Source organism: Hypoxylon fragiforme (assembly GCF_022984875.1).
Source record: "Hypoxylon fragiforme strain CBS 206.31 chromosome Unknown GGS25scaffold_7, whole genome shotgun sequence".
NCBI lineage: Eukaryota > Fungi > Ascomycota > Sordariomycetes > Xylariales > Hypoxylaceae > Hypoxylon > Hypoxylon fragiforme.
This window is the reverse complement of record NW_026054762.1, coordinates 2,832,191-2,852,519: the sequence shown is the minus strand read 5'-3', so window position 1 is coordinate 2,852,519 and position 20,329 is coordinate 2,832,191. Positions and strand designations below refer to the sequence as shown.

At 49.8% G+C, this 20,329-nt stretch overlaps 7 protein-coding genes across 7 annotated transcripts; 4 read left to right on the top strand and 3 right to left on the bottom strand.

Moving 5' to 3' along the window:
• Positions 1-87: 87 nt before the first annotated feature.
• On the top strand, positions 88-6,219 carry GGS25DRAFT_501237 (cell division control protein). The gene is made up of 13 exons (XM_049261903.1): positions 88-744; positions 826-960; positions 1,020-1,049; positions 1,118-1,182; positions 1,236-1,674; positions 1,741-2,113; positions 2,191-2,690; positions 2,754-3,239; positions 3,296-3,439; positions 3,492-3,770; positions 3,824-4,034; positions 4,094-4,550; positions 4,615-6,219. The coding sequence occupies exons 1-13, from the start codon at positions 559-561 to the stop codon at positions 5,609-5,611; spliced, it is 4,302 nt and encodes a 1,433-aa protein (XP_049115085.1). The 5' UTR covers positions 88-558; the 3' UTR covers positions 5,612-6,219.
• A 374-nt stretch (positions 6,220-6,593) lies between these two features.
• On the top strand, positions 6,594-8,471 carry GGS25DRAFT_515273 (Zn-dependent exopeptidase; the record flags this gene model as incomplete). Its single annotated transcript, XM_049263065.1, has 3 exons — positions 6,594-6,837; positions 6,926-7,812; positions 7,929-8,471. The coding sequence occupies 3 exons, from the start codon at positions 6,594-6,596 to the stop codon at positions 8,469-8,471; spliced, it is 1,674 nt and encodes a 557-aa protein (XP_049115084.1).
• Positions 8,472-9,475: 1,004 nt separating this feature from the next.
• Positions 9,476-11,146, top strand: GGS25DRAFT_501229 (amidohydrolase 3). Its single transcript, XM_049261902.1, has 3 exons — positions 9,476-9,575; positions 9,624-10,093; positions 10,144-11,146. Exons 2-3 carry the CDS (start codon positions 9,667-9,669, stop codon positions 10,926-10,928), a joined length of 1,212 nt encoding a protein of 403 aa, XP_049115083.1. The 5' UTR covers positions 9,476-9,575; positions 9,624-9,666; the 3' UTR covers positions 10,929-11,146.
• A 959-nt stretch (positions 11,147-12,105) lies between these two features.
• On the bottom strand, positions 12,106-12,900 carry GGS25DRAFT_524087 (S-adenosyl-L-methionine-dependent methyltransferase; the record flags this gene model as incomplete). The annotated part of the gene is made up of 1 exon (XM_049264538.1): positions 12,106-12,900. One exon carries the CDS (start codon positions 12,898-12,900, stop codon positions 12,106-12,108), a length of 795 nt encoding a protein of 264 aa, XP_049115082.1.
• A 964-nt stretch (positions 12,901-13,864) lies between these two features.
• On the bottom strand, positions 13,865-15,642 carry GGS25DRAFT_533504 (uncharacterized protein; the record flags this gene model as incomplete). The annotated part of the gene is made up of 8 exons (XM_049265679.1): positions 13,865-13,919; positions 13,999-14,278; positions 14,349-14,377; positions 14,453-14,683; positions 14,789-14,967; positions 15,038-15,225; positions 15,288-15,405; positions 15,475-15,642. 8 exons carry the CDS (start codon positions 15,640-15,642, stop codon positions 13,865-13,867), a joined length of 1,248 nt encoding a protein of 415 aa, XP_049115081.1.
• Positions 15,643-16,239: 597 nt separating this feature from the next.
• Positions 16,240-17,675, top strand: GGS25DRAFT_524085 (uncharacterized protein; the record flags this gene model as incomplete). Its single annotated transcript, XM_049264537.1, has 4 exons — positions 16,240-16,736; positions 16,835-16,983; positions 17,053-17,196; positions 17,575-17,675. The coding sequence occupies 4 exons, from the start codon at positions 16,240-16,242 to the stop codon at positions 17,673-17,675; spliced, it is 891 nt and encodes a 296-aa protein (XP_049115080.1).
• A 543-nt stretch (positions 17,676-18,218) lies between these two features.
• Positions 18,219-20,032, bottom strand: GGS25DRAFT_389746 (uncharacterized protein). The gene is made up of 2 exons (XM_049258337.1): positions 19,927-20,032; positions 18,219-19,653 (listed from the first exon to the last, which is right to left on the bottom strand). Exon 2 carries the CDS (start codon positions 19,418-19,420, stop codon positions 18,302-18,304), a length of 1,119 nt encoding a protein of 372 aa, XP_049115079.1. The 5' UTR covers positions 19,421-19,653; positions 19,927-20,032; the 3' UTR covers positions 18,219-18,301.
• Between the last annotated feature and the right edge of the window lie 297 nt (positions 20,033-20,329).

Here is a 20,329-nt window from a genome sequence, read left to right as displayed (position 1 = left end):
GGAGCTTCTTGAAACATTCCAGGAACAGTAACCTTAACTTGTAATTGGGCGCCTAAATTCCTAAATTCTTCTTCCGCAACGCACGTTCCGCACGTTCTTCTCCCTCCCCCCACATTGGGACTTTACGAAATTGGGAAGCAAGATTTTGGTACATTTTTTGTGGCCGACGAACTTTCTTGACCACCAGATCTAAACCACTTTGACCAGTTGACCAGTTGACCTGTTAACCTCACCTACCCTGACCTTATGTGACCTAATACTGACCTTGTAGTCTTTCTTTCAAAGTACCTGAATTACATATTAGGTATCTAATTTGTACCTACCCAGCCTACGCTGTCAGTCACCCGAGCAAACTACCGTCCGTATCCGAGCCCTTTCCCGACGATTGACGGCTCACACATCTTTTTCCCTCCTTCGTTTACCTTGAAGCTGTGTCCGAAGACGAACTTTTAGCTGGAATGTGAAGCAGCCTTGGTCCGAAGCCGCCCTCGACGCGAGAGACGGCCTCCCCCCCTCGAGCCTAGGGAAACCGGACAACGTGCAGATCATCCAGCTAGTATGGCGCCCAGCTCGGGGCATATGCCCCATTCCTCTAATGGTTCGTCGTCGGGCGAGCGACAGTACAACGGTGCAAACGGGAAAGCTGCGGCCGTAGCAGCCAGGCATGAGAGAACACCAAATACTCCGAGGAGGGAGAATGGCGGCCGTGATAGAGCTTTGCAAGATCCGGGCCTAAGGGACTATGTATGTGTAAACCTCACATCCGGCCAAACGACCCGGCCACATAGAGGTGCTTTAAAACTTAGCTGACTCGGATTGTTATAGCGTCTAGGAGAATGTCTTGGTAAAGGAGCGTTCGGCGCTGTCTACAAAGCAATTCATTGGGGCACTGGTGAAGCTGTTGCCGTCAAGCAGATCAAATTAGTGAATTTGCCTAAGAGCGAGCTACGAATGATTGAGGTACGACTGCATCATCACATTCTAGGGAAGAGCAATCCATGACACTAATACAATTATAGGCCGAAATCGATCTCTTGAAGAACCTAAATGTATGGAAAACCACAACCCTTACTAGTAGGATTATGCCTGTGAATTACTAAGATCTAACCTCGCATAGCACGACAATATCGTCAAGTATATCGGGTTTGTGAAATCAGTAGACTGTCTCAACATCATTCTCGAGTAGGCTTTTTCTCCACGTTTTGCATTGTGCTGGGGATGTTGACATACCTTAGGTACTGCGAGAATGGCTCCCTACATTCGATATGCAAGGCATACGGGAAATTTCCAGAAAACCTAGTTGGTGTCTACATGACCCAAGTTCTCCAAGGTCTTCAGTATCTACACGATCAGGGTGTAATACATAGAGATATCAAAGGAGCGAATATCTTGACAACCAAGGATGGCAAGGTAAAGCTTGCAGATTTTGGTGTGTCGACCAGCACTCTTGCCGGCCCCGACAAGGAGGCACAGGTTGTAGGAACTCCATATTGGATGGCGCCTGAGATAATTGAACTGTCTGGTGCCACGCCGGCATCTGATATTTGGAGCTTGGGCTGCACCGTTATTGAGTTATTAGCTGGCAAACCTCCATATCACCACCTACAAGCAATGCCCGCTTTATTCGCTATCGTTAACGATGACCATCCACCGTTGCCCGAAGGTGTATCTTCGGTCCGTAAATCCCTTCACGCACTGTAGACTCCATTTTGTAGGAGCTTGGGCTAACTGTTGGTCTAGGCTGCGCGCGACTTTCTCATACAATGTTTCCAAAAAGATCCCAATCTACGAGTATCTGCAAGGAAATTATTAAAACACAATTGGATTGTAGGATGTCGACGAAGTGATGCGCCGGTAGCCAAAGCACCAGGAAATTTCAGTCAAGCTGTTGAGGAAGTCAAACAGTGGAACAGAGCCTTAACCTCTTCTGATACTAACCTCAGGGCTTCAGGAGGCTCAGATTCTGCATTTCCTTTACACTACGGTTATCAACCTTCACGATTTGCATCTCAAGAACCATCTAGGTCCAATATGCCAACCCCAGCCAAAGGTCCTTTCGCACTGGGAAAACCCAGACCCACAGCCGAGGATTTTCGGTCTCCCGAACTTGCAGGTAAGTATCCTCATGCATGACCTTTTAAACTTATAAAAGACTAGTGGCTTTCTTCGTACTAACGTTTTATTCTATAGATGATGATAATTGGGATGACGATTTTGCAACTGCAATCTCACCAAGCGCCTTAAGACTTCCTCATGTCAAACCCCAGGATCACTTCGGCGGCATGCTCTCAGCTGATCGTTTGAAAGCATTCGCGTCCATCGATAATTCGCGGGACATTTCTGCTAGTTGGGGCAATGATCTAGATAGCGAGCTTTTAACGATAAAAAAGCTGCAACCAGTTCAAGACGAAGATCCTCAAGAAAAGACGATCCGACCTAATTGGAACATCGCACCAAAACCCGACAAGACAGTTGAACCAAAGCTGCAAACATCAAGATTATCACCGCGCAAGAGATCAGGAAGCGCTCACCGGCGACAAAAATCACAAACCAAGATTCAGCTTGGCAACAGGTTTGAGTTACCATCACGGCCTGATGTGGCATTTAGAGAACAATCAGTGGAGGACTACTCTGACCTTTTTGATGATAACGATAGTGTTTTCAGCCAACGATTAGGCTTGAACAAAAAGGTATGCTAATTTTCAATGAATTCTCACCGAGTATCAAGATTTTACTGACCATCATGATCGTAGCCTGATACACCCCAACTTTTCCATCCGTCAGATTTGACCAGTTTACCAAGGTCTATGCAGTCGCCCGTGACAGGAAGCATAAGAAGACAACCATCAGCGAGACCGTCAGCTCTTCCTGACCGGCCACTACAAAGGTCGAAATCATCTATTGAGATTCAAAAGTTTGCTGAGGACGAAGAAGACGAGGACTTCTCTGACATATTTGGACTGGGCGATAACCTAGCAGAGAAAGAAGAGAGCGACCGAGGGTCAGAAGACGGAAATCTCATGGTTCTATCTCGGCTGTCTAACAATTCCTGGCTCGGAGATGATGAAGACGAAGACGACCCATTCGCTTCAATGGACCCAGATTGGGACGAGATGGATCTAGAAGCGAACATTGCGCGTGATCGCCATGCACGGCTTGCCGAGAAGATTGAAGAGTTGGTTCGGTCACTCAAGTGGACTGAGGGCGATGACAAACTCCTCGAACTTTCAGAGGATCTGGTGAGTTGCCATTACTTTACACCCCACTGTCCCATATTGCTGACAACAGAGTGTAGCTTGGCCTGCTCTGGGAGAATACTGAAGTCAAGAATCTTATCATCAGCGCTCATGGATTACTTCCCATCCTCGAATTATTGGAGCCTTGTACGGTCAAAAGCCGACACCAAATGATCTTGCAGCTACTGCAGGTCGTTAATACGGTACGTTACAATGCTTTTCATGTGGGCATTTCCATAACTGACCACTTCATAGATCATTCTCGATGATGTGGAGATCCAAGAAAACTTATGTTTCGTCGGTGGTATCCCCATTATTACCAAGTTCGCAGCTCGACAATTCTCAAATGAAATAAGACTTGAGGCCGCGGCTTTTGTCAGACAGATGTACCAAACCTCAACACTGACACTACAGATGTTCGTCAGCGCTGGTGGTTTGAATGTTCTTGTCGAGTTTTTAGACGAAGACTATGACAGTGCAAGAGACCTAGTACTCATCGGCGTGAATGGTATCTGGAACGTCTTTGAACTTCAGGTATCTTGTGAAGAATCCCTTAATAAACGTGCTGTGACTGACGTGAATGCTAGGGCCCTACCCCGAAGAATGATTTCTGCCGAATATTTTCAAGAAGCAAAATTCTCGATCCTCTAGCTCTTGTCCTCCACCGCGTCCTGGACGAAGACGTTGAGAATGAGTTGACGGAATTGATCGAGGGCCGCATTGTCAACATCTTCTATTTATTCTCACAAGCTGAGAATTATGTGAAAGAGATGGTGGCTGACCGACAAGTATTGAAGAGTGAGCCGATCTTTATATTTACCTACACTTGGTGTTGGTTCAAACTAACATTTGGGTAGGCGTTCTGAAAGACCTCCGGCGAATGACTCCCGCACATCAAATCACAATGCTGAAGTTCATTAAAAACATTTCGATGCTGTCAACCACCCTCGACGCCCTTCACTCTGCAGATGCGATAGACCTCCTCATTGAACTGCTCAATAGTAGCATGAAAAAGGAACATCCCCATTTTCGTGAGATTTCCAACCAAGTACTCAATACGATGTTCAACCTTTGCCGTTTGAGCAAAGACCGCCAAGAATATGCCGCTATCAATGGAATTATCCCACTTCTCATGAAAATTATGAACACAGAGAGACCTCCAAAGGAGTTTGCCCTCCCCATCCTTTGTGACATGGCTCATTCGGGAAGCAAAGGACGTCGATTCTTGTGGCAAAATAAAGGTCTCGGTTTCTACGTCTCGCTCTTAGCAGACCAATACTGGCAGGTCACTGCGCTGGATGCCATCTTCGTCTGGTGAGTATTTTGCCCGTCTTCCTCCTTTTTCTTTTCGTTTTTGGTTTGCTGATTGGTTCATTAGGCTACAAGAGGAGACCGCAAAGGTGGAGGAGCACCTCCTAAATGGCAATTTCACAGATGCCATCATATCGTGTTTCAATGCTCAGAAAATAAACGCCTTTGATCTGAACCTCTTAGAACCATTGTTGAAACTCCTTCGACTCTCCCCGGCGTTAGCCGCAACCCTAGCGAAACCAGAGATGTATAATGGCATTGCGCAAAAACTATCGCATAAGAAGGCTGTTGTCCGATTGAACCTCCTTCGGCTTGTTCGAAACATCCTCGAGGCTCGACAGATCGATTACTTCAACAATCATAAAGACAAGCAGCTACGGTTATTGTTCGAAGGCATCAGAGTCCTTGCCGAGAAAGATTCTGCCGTTCTCGTCCGAAATCTGGCGTCGGACCTCGTCATGTCTCATATAGATGGCAGTTCCGATCAATTCGCAATACCGTTCTCAGCGCCACCATCCTCATCAACGGCGTCTAGCCGCCCGCGATCTGGAAGGCGTATATATACTCCACCTTCTCTTCAATCATCTGTGTCCATACCCATCACTCCGACACACGCTACTCGGCCGTTCCAGTCATCAGCATACATAGAGGTGGCAGCAAGCCCAAGGCGTTCAGCCGTGTCACTTGCGCAAGAGCGCGACGCTTTATCTTACCGGCCCAGAAGTAGAGACAGTGGCTCTGGGATACCGGTTAGCTCTCCCCGTCGACCAAGTACTGATACACAGGGCAGTGGCTCGAAATCTGGTAAGAGCAGACTACCGAGAAACTCGGGCCTATATAACTCTAGACCTAGTTTGAGCGCTGCCGCCTCCATTTACCGCACTGAGAGTATGGGTTCGAATAAGGAGAACACAACCAACGCTGCGGAAGATGTCACGCGACACTCGAATAGATCTTCGCCGCCAATGACAGCCGGAACGTCTGGCACTCCGCCAGTACCGGCATCGACAAAGCAGAAAAGAACCCGCGCACCGAGCGATGTCAAGCAGAAATGGAGCGCGTAGTGGCGCTTCGTGGTCTGGTAGCAACTGAAATATGCTACATGGGTGAAGGCCAATTAAATCAACTAGAAATACTCGACAAGAAGAAATATTTCCCTTTAATAAGTTCATGAATGAACTAACCTAGAAGCCAACAGTCTCCAGCATGATGGCGGAATGAGGAATGAGAGACTAGTCTAGAGTTGCATTTGCTCTCTGGGACATTTCGTCCTGTATCGGCTAGAAGATTAGTTGACTTGCATGGATGTCATGAGAGCCATGGCATTGAACTTGAGGTTACGAATGTTGACGCAGGAGACTAACGATCGGCTATGCTCCTCGGGAGACGGCCACGCACGCGTATGGTCAAGTGGCCATGTGTTGACGAGGGATGAAATGAGACGAGATGAGGCAACGCGATATGATAGACAGTTCTGTTTCATGGCAGTGACGGTGATGAAGAGTGACCTACTGCAGAAAGTATATCCGGCGTTCAGCATTAAATAGTACTTTATTGCTTAGTACGCTCGTATATGTACTTAGGTTCGGGGTAATTGTACACGAACTGGTTATAGATTCTGGGCGAATAATAGGCGTTGATATATGCCTTAATACATTTTATTCATTGTGAATTGTTTCTTCAGGTGTCTGTTGAAAGTGTAAATATTCGTAAGAAGTTTATCGCAAGAATATCACCTAAGTAGGTATATTTCCCCTCGTGTCTTCTACCAAGATACTACGACCTGCCTCAATGGGTTGCTAGAATTACTACTACTAGTAGTATACGTCCTTGGCATCTCCATCATTCTTTGAGTGGTACATGCCCAGATGAATATGGGGCTTTGCGCCATGGCAAGAACAAAATGGCGAGATGCGAACTACCAATAAGAGCCATTCAATCGGATATCCATACTGCGTATATTTACCAACTCTCGTCGAGGAACAAATTGTTGGACAGCCCCCGCCACCCTATTTTTCAGGGGAGAGATGGTTGCATTCTTTCAAGATGGCACTGTTTACTAGAAGCCAATTTGTGCAATTCGGGACGCTTTTATCGTTATGTATCCATTTAGTGCGCGCTGTTCAATATGGCGAAAACCACGCTCCAGTCGAAAAGGACGAGGAGCTTGTGGCGGCCAACTTCCCGGATACCAATGAAACGCTGCTCTCGCCGGCGTTTGTGAGCCCGGAGACGGTGCTCCCTGGCTTTGCCAATGGCACTGATGGCCCGACTGATGATGCTACGCTTGGTGAGTACCGTACATACCTGCTTAGGTCATATTAAATTTTTCTATTCTGATTTTGTTACCATCGTTCAACTCATTGATCATGAACTAGACTCCTTCCTCCGTTCCATCGCGGAGCGAAACGACTGGGCACAATACAAAACTGCGGACTTCACCTCGGAAGAGGGCCGCGCGTTCCCCTACGTGCTCCTATCATCCCCTTCTTCTCCTTCCACTCCTTCCGCTACTCCGCAAGAAGGGGTACTGACACAGAAGCCCAAACTGCGCGTCTGGATCCAAGGCGGCGTCCACGGCAACGAGCCGGCCGGCGACCAGGCCGTCCTCGCGCTGCTGGGCAAGCTCGACGCCGACCAGGCCTACACGGCGCACCTGCTGTCGCGCCTCGACGTCGCGCTGCTCCCGCGCTACAACCCCGACGGCGTCGCGTACTTCCAGCGCGCGCTCGCGAGCAACCTCGACCCGAACCGCGAGCACACGAAGCTCGCGCGCGCGATGTCGCGGGGCCACAAGCGGCTGCTGAGTTCCTTTGCGCCGCACGTGACGGTCGACGTGCACGAGTTCACGGGGACGAGGCCGGTTGGGCCGGGGGGAGGGTACAAGCACGGCATGGATGCGCTGGTCGCGGCGGGGAAGAATCTAAACACGCACGAGGACATTCGGAATATCTCCGAGGCGCTGTTTGCGGCGGGTGTTGGGGAGAGGTTGGGGGAGAGGGGGTTTCGGTGGGAGCCGTACTTCACGGGCGCGGGGGAAGTGGATGAGGGGGGAGGGGAGATGATGGTGTTGCGGGAGGCGGGGAGTGATGCGAAGGCGGGGAGGAACAGCTATGCGTTGGCGCAGTCGGTGACGATTCTTTGTGAGGTGAGGGGGATAAGGTTGGCGGATCAGCATTGGAGGAGGAGGGTGGCGACGGCGGTGACGATGGTGGGGGCGGTGCTGGATATTGCGAGGGAGAATGTGGAGGAGGTTTATGAGACGGTGCGTTTTTGTTGCCCCCTTTTTTCCCTCTCCCCCCCCCCCCCCCCCCCCCTTTCCTCGCTGTGAATGAATAGATCTACCTACCTAAACCAACCACTAACCCTCCACAAACTCAGGTCGAAACCGCCATCCAAAAATTCATCACCAGCACCTCCCCCATCGTGCTAACCGACTATCCCAACCCCACCACCCGCAACATCACCTTCATCAACCGCACCTCCGGCGCCCTCGCCTCCGTCCCCGTCACCTTCCTCAGCACCACCCCCACCACCGCAAACCTCACCCGCGCCCGCCCGGCCGCGTACCTCATCCCCCCCGCGTGGTCTCCGCTCGCGGAACGCTTACGCGACGCCGGGGTCGTGGTCGAGACGCTGGGGGAGGGGGGGTACAGGGGCCCGGTGGAGAAGCTGCGCATAACGGGGGCGGAAGTGGCGGGGGCGTACTACGAGGGTGCGGTGCAGGTCACGGTGACGACGGAGGCAGAAGGGGGCGAGGTGGTGCTGCCGCCCGGTAGCTTCCGGGTCGATGCGGCGCAGAAGAACGCGGCGCTGGCGTTTGTGGCGCTGGAGCCGGAGAATGTGGATTCGTTTGTTAGGTTCAATTTGATCCCCGTGCAGGTGGGGGATGTTTATCCGGTTTATAGGGTTCTGAGAACGTGAAAGGGGGAGGAGTGGGCGGGTTGGGTAGTGTTGGGGTAGTGGTGGTAGTGGTAGTGGTGGTGGTGGTGGTGGTGGTGGTGGTGGTGGTGAGATGGGGGTGATATAGGGGTAGTTCAGGGGTCGTTACGCTAAAGCCCCTTAACAGTTATAGGGGCATTGAGGTCTGATTTTTTGTCCTACTTTCCCCTGTAGGTCGGGACGGACAAAATGCGCCTAATGATGCTTGGCACTGCCTTTTCTGATATGCACTTAGTCAGGTTAATTAATCAATGGGAGTTGGACTTCTTCTTATCATGCATATTAATCCAGATACCCAAGTTTGCTGCATCAACCATTTCCCCTTCAGCGTTTGTTTTTAATCTTTCATTAGACCCCCGATTGTGCGTTTGAAAGGAGAGATTTCTGATACGCTTTTATCTACTAATCTTACTTGAGTAGCTTAGCTCTCGCCTTCGCAGACCTGGTACCGGACACAACAAAAAGACATGGAACGGCATCGTGAGAATCGCCGTCCTCTGGAATGGCGCTTCCTCCTCCGCCACCCCGGCCGCGACACCGCATGGATGTACCTCTCGGGCCTCATCATCGCCGTGGCCGGGATCATCAAGCTTCGGCAGGGCGCGGGCCTCTTCGGGGCCACAGAAACCCACTGCTACCAGCTGGTGCGCACGAACACGCAGCTCACGGGGGCGCGCGCCATAGACTGCTTCACCGTGTCGCTGTCGACGGGAAAGTTCACCAAGGCCTTTGCTTCTCCTTCCTTTTCTCCCGAGGCCGCAACGATCATGGAAGCGGAGGGATGGGAGGAGCCGGAGGAAGGAGGGCCGGGCTTCGCTATCCCGGGCCTGTGGGACGGTCATGGACATCTGCTGCAGTATGGCGAGTTTTTGAACTCCGTGGATTTGTTTGGAGCGAGCTCAATGGATGAGGCGAGGGAGAGGGTGAGAGACTACGTGCAGAAGAACCCGGGTGTGGGGAGTAGCGAGGGGTGGGTGAGGGGGGTGGGTTGGGATCAGATGGCGCTGGGGAGGATGCCGGCTGCTGTGAGTTTATCAGTTGGTTGGTTGGTTGATTGGATGGATGGGCGGTGCCTGTCTTCTTGAGGGAACGCTTCTTCTTATCCTTGCTGGAGTACAAGCTAACTGATTTGAAGAGCGACTTGGCTGCGGACGAGGAACTCAAGGATTTGTACATCATGCTCGATAGAGTGGATGTACATTGTATCTGGGTATCCCAAGCGGTCCTGAACCTCCTTCCGGAGCCCATCCCTGATGTCCCCGGCGGCGAGGTCGTCAGAGACCCTGGGATGGGCGTGTTCTGCGACAATGCCATGGACATGGTGATGGCGCTATGGCCCAAGCCGGACAGTAAAAAGAAACAGCGGTTTGTGAAGAGCGCCATGGGGAAGTTGAACGAAGTAGGAATTGTAGGAATTCACGATGCTGGAGTCACTCCTGAAAATCTAGACCTGTACAAGACTCTAGCGGGAACGGAAGACTGGACGGTGCGAGTCTATGCTATGGTTGAATGTTACGAGCGGAACACGTTCTGTCCATCCGAGGTTGAACGATACACAAGCCCAGACGGTTCTTTGATGATAAAGAGTGTGAAGCTCTTTGCTGGTAAGCTCGATTACGACTTATATGTATTGGACTTATCTGACCCCCTTTAGATGGTGCTCTAGGAAGCTGGGGTAGCGCTTTGCTTGACCCCTATACGGATCGCCCAGAAACATCCGGATCGTTACTCGTCAACGCATCCGAATTAGTGTATGATACAGTTGCATGGGCCAAGCAAGGCTTCCAGGTAAATATACATGCAATTGGTGACCTGGCGAACCGTTATGCCGTGGATGCCATTGTTTCCGCTCTCAGACTACTCTGCCCCAACGAGCCCCTTTCAGTCTGCCAGTCTTATCACCGCTTCCGCATCGAACACGCGCAAATAATACATCCAGACGATCAGGCTCGTATCCACGCCGTCGGAATCATTCCTTCTATCCAGCCAACCCATGCCACCAGCGACATGGCGTATGCGGAGAAGAGACTCGGAAAAGAACGTACCGCAAAAGAAGCATACAGAATGCGCTCTTTGTTAGATGTCCGCCCGGTCCTAGGAAGCGACTTCCCCGTGGAGCCACCTAACCCATTCCAAGGCATGTACGCCGCCATCACCAGACGAAGCCCGCATACCGGCAAAGGCACCGACGACGCCCCCGAGGGCTGGCACACGGACGAAGCTCTCACATTGGACCAGGCCATCCGCGGCTTCACCGAGGGGCCTGCGTACGGAGGGTTCACGAAGGGGAAGACGGGCGTTATCAAACCGGGGGCGTACGCCGATTGGGTGGTCTTGGATGCGCCGCTAGGGGGGGCCTTGGATGTGGAGGACTTGCGGTCTTTGAGGGTACGGGAGACGTGGGTGGCGGGAAAGAAAGTTTATTCACGGTATTCGTGAGGATAATGATTATAAATGGATGTTGGGGTTTGGTGTTTCTGTACCTAGGTAGAGGAACTCGTGTGTTTGGGTATGGGATAAAGAGTACGCAAAGCACATATATACCTATCTAGGAGAATGGAGAGCGTGTGTTATTGTTAGAGAGAAGGGTGCCAATGACGAAGCGATGTTGATTAAAAAGGAAAAAATAGAAGAATAAAAAGAAGACTTTGGAATCCGATCCAGTGACAATTTACCTGAGCAGATGAGGCTAGTTCTGCCTGCCCTCCCTCATCCCGAACCCCAAGCCTTGGGCGACACCTCAGGGAGAGGCCCCTTACTCACTTGCCACTGCACCATTGGCCTCTAATGGTGCAGCCGCAGTGGCAAGGCGTCTGATTGATGGAGTGGTAACGGGGCTATATGAGTTTTAGTTCGGGGTGTCAGGGCTGCTGGTTGGTAGGGTAGGCGGATGCCCGAGGCTGGCAACCTGTGCACGGGCTTTGTGGTGTTGATGACGATGGCACCGCTGGTTTTGATGTGGGGAAGGCAAACGAGTACTGGGTAGGGTACCTGAACTTGAAGGAAACCGGAAGGAAACCTGGATATAATAATGTGATACTTTTTTTTTTGGGGGGGGGGGGGGGGGGGGATGGATGTGGCAATGCCCCTTAGGACCGACTATCTGGTCTATCACGGTATCTGAACATTCAGGGGGGATTTTCGTCTAATTTCTACCTGAAATATCATCTATTCTAGGGTGAATATAGTCGCATTATCACTAAGACGGTATATTTATGGTTCTTGGTGCAAAAACATGTAAATATGCCACCTAAGTTCAAAAAGGGGGGGGGGGGGGGGGGGGGGTTTGAGATCCCGACAATATGTAAAGGGTTATTTATAATTGGTCATGGAAGGATACTTGGCGTGTGTAGAACGTATGAGCTATCCGTGGACTTTCTTGCCCAGAGCAATTAGATAAGTAGGATCCTTAAATACTGTTTCTTCGAAAATAGGGGGAGTCTCCTATCGGTTAAATATATAGATAGCACAACCACCCCTTTCTCTTATTCCATACATCAGGCCTAAAAACAATTGCAACTCAACAATATTCACCTCATTAACTAGAACTAATCGAATGGAAAAGGCCGGATATTATTTAATAACATCCCTCTATCCCCACCTCTCTTAACCCCCTTCACTCCCCCACCAACTTCCTCCCCTTCATAACCACCATCGACGGATTCTCCAAAAACAGCTTCCAAAACCCCGCGTCCCCCCTGACAATCTCCGCGTTCTCATACGGCTCCGTCTCCACCTCCCCAATGCCCACCTTCTCCATCATCTCCGTCGACCCGGAGTACATGACCTCCCACGACGACGCCGCGACGTCGATCGGCGGGTCCGCGCACGCGACCTCGTACCGGAAGAACACGCCCCCGCCCCCCGGCACGTCGCGCCAGTCTTTGTACCGCATGCCGTACTTCCCCTCCGCCGTGCACGCCGCGTACGGGTCGCCGCCGCGCACGCCGATGAACCGCCCGCCGGGCGCGAGGTACAGCCCGATGTTGCGCCACATGCCCTCGAGCTCAGCGAGGCTGCCCGCGTGGTCCAGCACCCAGTTCGCCATGACCAGGTCGTATCCCCCCTCCCCGCCGCGCAGTGGCAGGTGCGTCAGCGGCTGGGACACGTCGGCCTCGTGCCAGGCGACGCGGTCGCTGCCGTGGTGCGTGGCGGTCTGCTGGCCCGCGAGCAGCATGGCGGGGGAGAGGTCCACGACGTCGACGAAGGCGGCGCCGAGGTCGAGCGCTTGGAGGGCGCGCGCGCCGTTGCCGCCGCCGAGGTCGAGGACGGTGAGGCCGGGGCAGGGGCCGAGGGCGGAGACGACGAGTTGCGATTCGAGGATCGCGTTGGGGAAGCTGGGGTAGGAGTCGTTGTAGGCGCGCGCGTGGGCTGCGTAGTCTGCTTTGAGCTTTTCGGTATGGGATGGCATTTTGAGTGTGGGTAGCTGTGCTGAGTTGTTGAGTAGGTGGCTATAAGGATCTTGAAGTTGAGTCTTAGCTTAGGATGCGTAGGTGGGAAGGTAGGTAGGTATGGTTGACCAACCTGAAATGGGGATTCTTACGATGACTCGACTCTCTGGGGCCTGCTTCTACTAGGTCTATCTTTGAGCCACCTACCTACCTAGTAAGTAGTATGCTCTACGTATGAGGTATTGCCTGCATAGGTAGGTACAAAAAGCACATTGCTCATTGCACGATCTCCATGCACGTCATCTCGATCGGGTACAGATTGTATGAAAGATGCGGGGGTTACTTGGAGTCTTGGAAAGGAAGGAATGAAGGAAGGAAGATACAGCTATAGCTTTCATTGGAATTGGGATTGGGATTCGAAAGCCGGTGGTCAGCAAATACAACTCCAGACAATTGCAGATGCGAAGGACAAAAGCATCGCATCTAAACTGCAGCAAATGAGATAGCTAGTCTAACGCCTCTATCACGCTAATATTCATTGCATTTTCCTGCTTTGATACGTTTGCTGTTGCGCAGTCCGTAGCCAGACCTACGAGCTATTAAGGGGTATAATATTGTATCAATGACTTTCTTTCACAATTCACAGAGCACTTCGATTTCCTCATCTACCTACCTACACGCCCGGTTATCTGAAGATAACTATCAGTTACGATTAAGTAGCATGAGATCGGTCAACGGGGGTTTACTGCTATCAGAAGTCTCCGTACACAGCTCACTGTCAAGTTCGACAAACTAGATTACAAGATAGGGCGAACTGTAACTCTGAATCTAACGTAAATGCTCTCATCTATAAACGAATAATAATTAGGTACTATTCTGAGACCAAGCCAAAGATCCAAGTAACGCAAAACAATCACGCCTGACCGACATTAGGGGGCTTCTATTATCCATATAAGATACCCCTTTTCTGGGAGGTCTTCGGACCTAAAACTTAGGCCTCACTGCTTTCCCCGACGACCAATCCCAGTTAGAATAATACCTGAGATATTGTCAATCAATTTACTCTTCGTAAGTTTCGCGATTATAATATTCAGGTAGGTAGATAGAGAATTCCGTACATTGCTTCACAGTATAGAGCCCAGGTATCAGGAGCCCAGACGCTCAGTATCGGGTGGTTCTTGGCCAGATTGGCTACTAATTCCATCCCATACGTTATAGTCTCAACTCTCTGAGCCCATACTTCGACGCCGCTTGCGTCTCTCCATTTTACCTTTTCGTTCTCGGGGATCCAGGATCCTACAGTGGTGCTGGGAACTGTAGCCGGAATAGTATTACCGGCCCCGTCGCGGATAGGGTTGTAGTGGAAAAGTGGTTGGCCATCGCTTTGACATGCAGGTGCTGTGAGCCAAGTTAATTATTATTGTATTTGGGGATAGGGGGAATAAGGGGGTTGGGAAACTGTACTCACGGTCGATCATATCGGTTACCAGATGAACACTAGAGTTACAGACAAGTTTAATATGACATCAAAAGTTACGATAGTCCACTTTGGGCTGAATTGGCATGACATACAGTTCGTGTATCAAGACGCGGGCAAGAGTAAAGTACTTGCGGTCGTCAAGCGAATCCCCCTCTCTAGCCTCTTCCGGCAGAGTCTTTACTTTCAGTTCCTTCCATGCACGGTCGCAAACCGTTAGCAACTCGTAGCCGGCTGTTTTTATCATGTGCGAGCTTGTGCCGCGACATAGTCCCAGTTCTCCCAGCTCTGAAGCTCTTATCCTGATACCGTTGAAATAGTAGTAACTGTTGAAAAGTACAATGTCAGTACTCTCTTTATTTAAGTGCCGGTACCTGCCCAGGTACCCAACCTGGCAGGTGTTCAGTGACTATAGATGGTATAGCACATACCCGTGGTCGAAATCCAATTTATTTGTCACCGGGTTTAATACGTCCTTGACCTTTTTGGTAGGGTCTATTACATCAGCATCATCGGGTCCGTAGCGCTTCCAGCAACTATCTCCACAATGAAAAGTTGTAGGTTTGTGGTACGTATCAGTCTGGAAAATGTGTTGAAGCCGAGCGAGGATCTGGAAAGACAATCGTGAGATTCCACAAAAGAAAAGAGGGGAGAGTAAAAGGTCTTAGCGATATACTTACTAGCTCAAAGTTATACATGTTCCTCTCGTTGATCGACGGCACTCTGCCATTCAGTATCAGTCTGGTTGTTAGAACGTTCCATGGGATTAACTCCCCCGGTTGTACTATGTGCTCCCCCCGCCGTGCGGGCTGTTCTGCTAGAGGAACTGGCCCTCCACTGGCCACATCTATTGCTATCGCTGCCGTGGCTGGCGTGAAAGGTGCGAGGTTAGTAGAATCGGGTTCAAACTGTGGGTGTGAGATGACTTACTGAACAGAAATTTTGCTTGCCTATCCCATTCAAACCTTTCCAGCTTTGATCCTTGTCTTTTGTGCGTTGGTCTCTTCTCTTTAGCAGCGTTTAGCCCTTTCACAGCTGCGGCAACCATCTTTACAGTATTTAGTTTCATTTCTTGTAAAGTACCTATTGGGGATCTAAGGGATGGGGAGGACTAAACCTTTCCAGCAATGGTCCAGCCTTCTTTCAAGTCATTCATGTGGCTCTTACAGCCGCAGAGATCATCTCCAGTAGTGTCCAGGTTTGCCCAGAACTTCTCGAAATTACTTTCTGCCCTTATGGTACTTAGGCACACGGCTAAACCTATGAGGAGTCGAAAACTGAGCATTTTTCAGGGGCACTCCAAAACCACAGGAGGGCAGATTATGAAAAGGAGGAGGATAGCAGATATGTCCGTGGCTACCCAAGGTAGGATTATAGTGATAAGCATTGGTGGAAGAAGGCAAACGAGATAGTTGATATACATGGTGCCTTTCAGAGCGTAATATAGCATGGGAGAGAGCTCTGGAGGCATAGTTGATACCTCTAAGTACCTAGGTACCTATACAAACCACCTCCAGGTTAACTATCTATTAAACACAGCGCCGTAGAATGGACTAGAATTAGAAACATCGCGCACGCCGCAGGATTACATCACGTAGCCGGAATTCCTCAATGTCAGTTGCGTTGAAATCGTTTTCGTGGTTCTTTTCCCAGATTTCTATATATATAACCTAAAGTGCTAGGTAAGAACCTATTACCTGCTAACTTACGTATGTAGTAGGCCTGTACTTTTCTTTTGCAAGGTGCAGTTGTGAGGTTTTCGCATAGAATAATCCTTCATAATATTTAAATGATCTGGAAGCACGTATAGCAGTCTTCATCAGCGCCTTTATTGTTCAACTAAGACTCTCCTCTCATCTAACTCAGTTTAAGGAGCAATATCATGTCGACAATTAAAGCAACGATTACTTTTCTTTTTTTGGCCTTTACTAGTCGATCAGTTGACGGATTCGTGAGCGAAGAGGAGATGTGCATTTGTGAATGCCCCTGTGAAGACACTTCATGGGCAAATCGCCCAGGGTTGCCGGATCTATCACTCCCTCCAGTAATCCCTTTCCCTATAATCCCTCCCAATATTCCTGTCCCCAAGCCAGGCCCACATTCAGATACAGACAAAAACAACAAGAATGACGGCAAGGACAAGAACAAGAACGACGACAAAAATGACAACAAGAATAATGATACAGATAATACGCATGACAATGACAAGCCAACGGATAAATCAGAGCCTACAAAGACCGATCCATCCAAGACGAGTATTGCATCAGTATCAAGACAGGTGTGTTCTAAGACAGCAACCTTAACCACCTCTGTTGCGATATCCTACAGCTCAGCGAGCGATGGGAAGTGGAAGACCACAACCAAAACCATAAAACCAACGTAAGTAAATCTAGCTGTGCTCTTCCCCCCACACCCCCCGAAGTCTTTTCTTTTTCTGGTCTCGCTGTAGGCCTTCCCATCTAACAGCAAAGCTACAGCCCAATCCCCGACGCATGCGAGACAAAAAGTATCGCTACCACGACCACGATTCACCCGCCCGTGAAGAGCGTGATAGACATCGTGGACCCCGGGAAGGGCGACACGTTTGGGAACCTTACTGGGATCGACAAGGACGCCTTGGCGTGGCGTAAGTAGTTCTCCTACACACACTTTCTCTCTCAAGAAGAAAACGAGTTACTAATTCCCGGCGATGTAGTCGAAAAGAAATTCCACGAGTTAGGCCTGGACGGCGGCTATGATTATGAGGAAGAGGGGGGTGGGAGCAGCATCGGCACCAGCTCGGTTAAGGGGACCAAGACTCTTACATGGAGAACATCAACCGCAGCCAAGAAAAGTAGCAGTACGAAAAGCCCAGCGCCGAGGTACCTGCATACTATGTATATACCTACCTAAGCTAGGTGCTTAAAGCATTTTGAGGAGTTTAGAACGGGGTGCCACTGCAATTTTCTGGATATAAAATAGGTATCGATTTTAGCTCCTGGTACTACATACATAGATGGTTCATCAACTTTCCCTCTAGGTAGGTTGGTATCTAGGTACCTAGGTTAACTTAGTATCCTAGCCTAACCTGTGAAGATCACACGAAAGTTCCTTCCACGTGCATTGAATACTATTCAAGAGCTGAACAAAACACTGTATCTACTATGTTCCTATCCTATCCTAGATAGTACTAGGTAGTCACGAGGTTACTATATAGATACCTACCTAATATATACAGAGGCGACCTTCACCTTTGTTGGAACCTTTGTCGGTTCCAAGGCTATTATATGGCGAAGAAAAAAGGACCAGAATAGGGGGCAGATTTATTTTGATAGCTGACAGGATTCGGATCCGGATTGTGACAGGGGTGTGGTACCTATAGCATCGCATCGAAAAACCGAACGGACGGCAATCCCATAACCTATATAGTTCAAAGCAACCTTAATACGGAGTGAGGCGCATTTACTCCGGAGGCGATGCGCGCCCTTTGCTCGTGACTAGGTACGGTATAAGGTTATTAGGTAAGATCACTGTGCCGTTCCTTTGCCTCCTGTATAAGACCCTACGACCTGCTTTCCCCCCTATCCCCTCTGTTTTTAAGCCTCCCATCTGCATACAAAAGAACTTCCGCTACCTATCCAACTATCGATGAATCACAATTAATAATACTGAGTCCCATTGTCATTAATTTCATATTATTTTTAGTACCTCTGTAGGTAGGTATGTAGATAAGCATGTGCCATCTATTTTCGCCATTGAAAGCATTATTATCATTACCTCGCCGTCGTCTCATCCTCATTCGACCAACTCTGGCGATCTTCTTTCTTTATACGGTAGGTAGGTGTGTACCCATCAATTCTAAATATGGTATCGTGGTATATCTTCCAGAAAGCCTCTCTAACATCTCATCCCATTTATGTTCTCTTGTCTTCTTATTCCTCGTCGTTTTCATAGCTTGCGATACATCACTGGCAAGGCACAATCCAAACACCGACTCCGTCCTTGAAATCTGCGTCTCGGCCAACGCCGGCTTGCAAGAACTCGAGAGCAAAATTCCGGACACTGCTCACCTCCCAGCTCATCTTGCGGGCGCCACCACTGTAGGAGCCGGCTAGACTGCCGCATTCGAAGGTGCCGATGATGGTAGCGTCCCCGGGAAACACCTGGTGCACTTGTGTGCTATTCCACGCTGCACTGATGCCGCCGTCTTCTGACATGAGGCGAAACGTCATTCCAGAATTTGCTAGCACCTCTTGCTCTAACCCGCTGAAGCCGTAACAGGGGTAGCCTACAGGAAGGGAGGTGCAGACCGGCATGCGGAATTGGAGAGCACACAACGAAGATTCCGAGGCAGAACCTGCGGGAATGAAGTCCTTGGGAATGGTGTAGTCGAATATTGTGCTGTTGCCCGGAGCAATGATTGTTTCCACTGATTCATCATGGAATATTCCGTGGGTGGAGGAGTTACCAGGTCTCACTCTGTAAGGAGCGAGAGATGGTGCTGACGGAGACACAGAGCATGTTGGGGACGATGCTTGACGCTTTAGTAATTGCGTTGATTGTACGGTCGTGGAGTTGGTCGGGACAGTTGAGCGGCTAGCAGAGCAGGCGGCGGTCTCGCCTACGAGCGCCAAGGAGACAGACAAACACCCAGTCTTGTTTGTCTTGTCTGAGTAAATATCGTATGATTGTTCATTGTTGCCAGAAGCGACGGGGCATGCAAAGAAGACACCGGGGCCATCGTCGTAGGTGAGGTAAGAATTTCCATCCTCTCTCGGTCCGGTAATGGCGAAACCTGTAGCGCCAATAGCACCTTGGTAACACTCGAACTGATAATTGGGGGCTCTCATGAAGCAATTGTGTCGGAGGGCATCTTGGATGGTCTTCTTCGTCTTGTCGAAACAGAACCCGCCTTGTTGGAAGGTACCTCCTAGAAGCAAATCACCAACATGATCCTCTAGCACCGTCTCATTGATCCTTCCTACAGAGGCGAGTTGGAAGCAACATCCATCAGCGTCTTGTCTTATCGGTAATGTTGCGCAGGAGGCCGCTGTGAATAGGATAGATTTGATTAATAGCTTCATGGTCGTAAAGTTTGGTAGTTTTGCTAGTTGAACAATGGAGGTTGAATGAATTGTGAGAGTATGAGTTCTTCTGGACCTGGGAAGAGATAAATGGCAATGGACTTGAAGACTAGGCCCACAGTCGAGGGAATATGACGTCTGTAAGTAGTTACTTGGTATTAACCTTGGAAGTTAGGGATAATTAGAGGGTGGACTGGTTGCAGAAGATGACAGGTTTGGAATGTTCTGTATAACTATACGCTAGTTAGAACCCAACCTTTTCTTTTCTGTCCTTTTCACTTTTCTTCTGTCACACGTGAGGAAAAAGAGGTTGGGCAGACAATGACATAATACATAATATGGTCCCCGACTATGAACAATGCTTTTGTACTGTACGGACTTGAAACAAATGGAACTTGCGATGTAGAAAGGGAAGCGTTTGCCGAGACGGTAGGTACTAACCTTGGGTACCTGGCTTTGGTACGATTTACCCCTGGCAGAAGCTAACACGCGGGACCTGCACTTACCCGCAATGCCACTGAAGATGGGGCTACTAGCGTTTCTTAGGTGCCGACTTACCCTAGCCTGCCAGGCCCTGCCTAGGCGCATCCAGATGCAGTACCTTAGATCCAGCCGTAAAGCTTGAGGACGTCAATGGCTGGTCACTAACATTGGCCAACGGTGTGAAGCTTCAGGCCAGTCACCCTGTGCATAATTAGCCCCATAGTCTGTGCGACATTTTATACATACATATGTACTCTGAATTGAATGGGCACCTGTAGGTAGTTATTCTCAATATTCCTTCAAACGGATTCAATACTACATAACTCAGCAATAGTATTGGATTATAAACCCTGACACTCGATGCATGCACCCGCTGCCAGTATGCACCAACACCAAAGCCTTCTTGTGCTAAAGAAAGACGAGAGC

Bases quoted from the DNA above. Each gene is read 5' to 3' on its own strand.
- GGS25DRAFT_501237 (XM_049261903.1), top strand. From the start codon at position 559: ATGGCGCCCAGCTCGGGGCATATGCCCCATTCCTCTAATGGTTCGTCG. The intron at 3,771-3,823 runs GTATCTTGTGAA...CGTGAATGCTAG, and splicing joins GGAACGTCTTTGAACTTCAG to GGCCCTACCCCGAAGAATGA. The intron at 4,035-4,093 runs GTGAGCCGATCT...ACATTTGGGTAG, and splicing joins TGACCGACAAGTATTGAAGA to GCGTTCTGAAAGACCTCCGG.
- GGS25DRAFT_501229 (XM_049261902.1), top strand. From the start codon at position 9,667: ATGCTCGATAGAGTGGATGTACATTGTATCTGGGTATCCCAAGCGGTC. The intron at 10,094-10,143 runs GTAAGCTCGATT...GACCCCCTTTAG, and splicing joins GAGTGTGAAGCTCTTTGCTG to ATGGTGCTCTAGGAAGCTGG.
- GGS25DRAFT_389746 (XM_049258337.1), bottom strand. From the start codon at position 19,420: ATGAAGCTATTAATCAAATCTATCCTATTCACAGCGGCCTCCTGCGCA.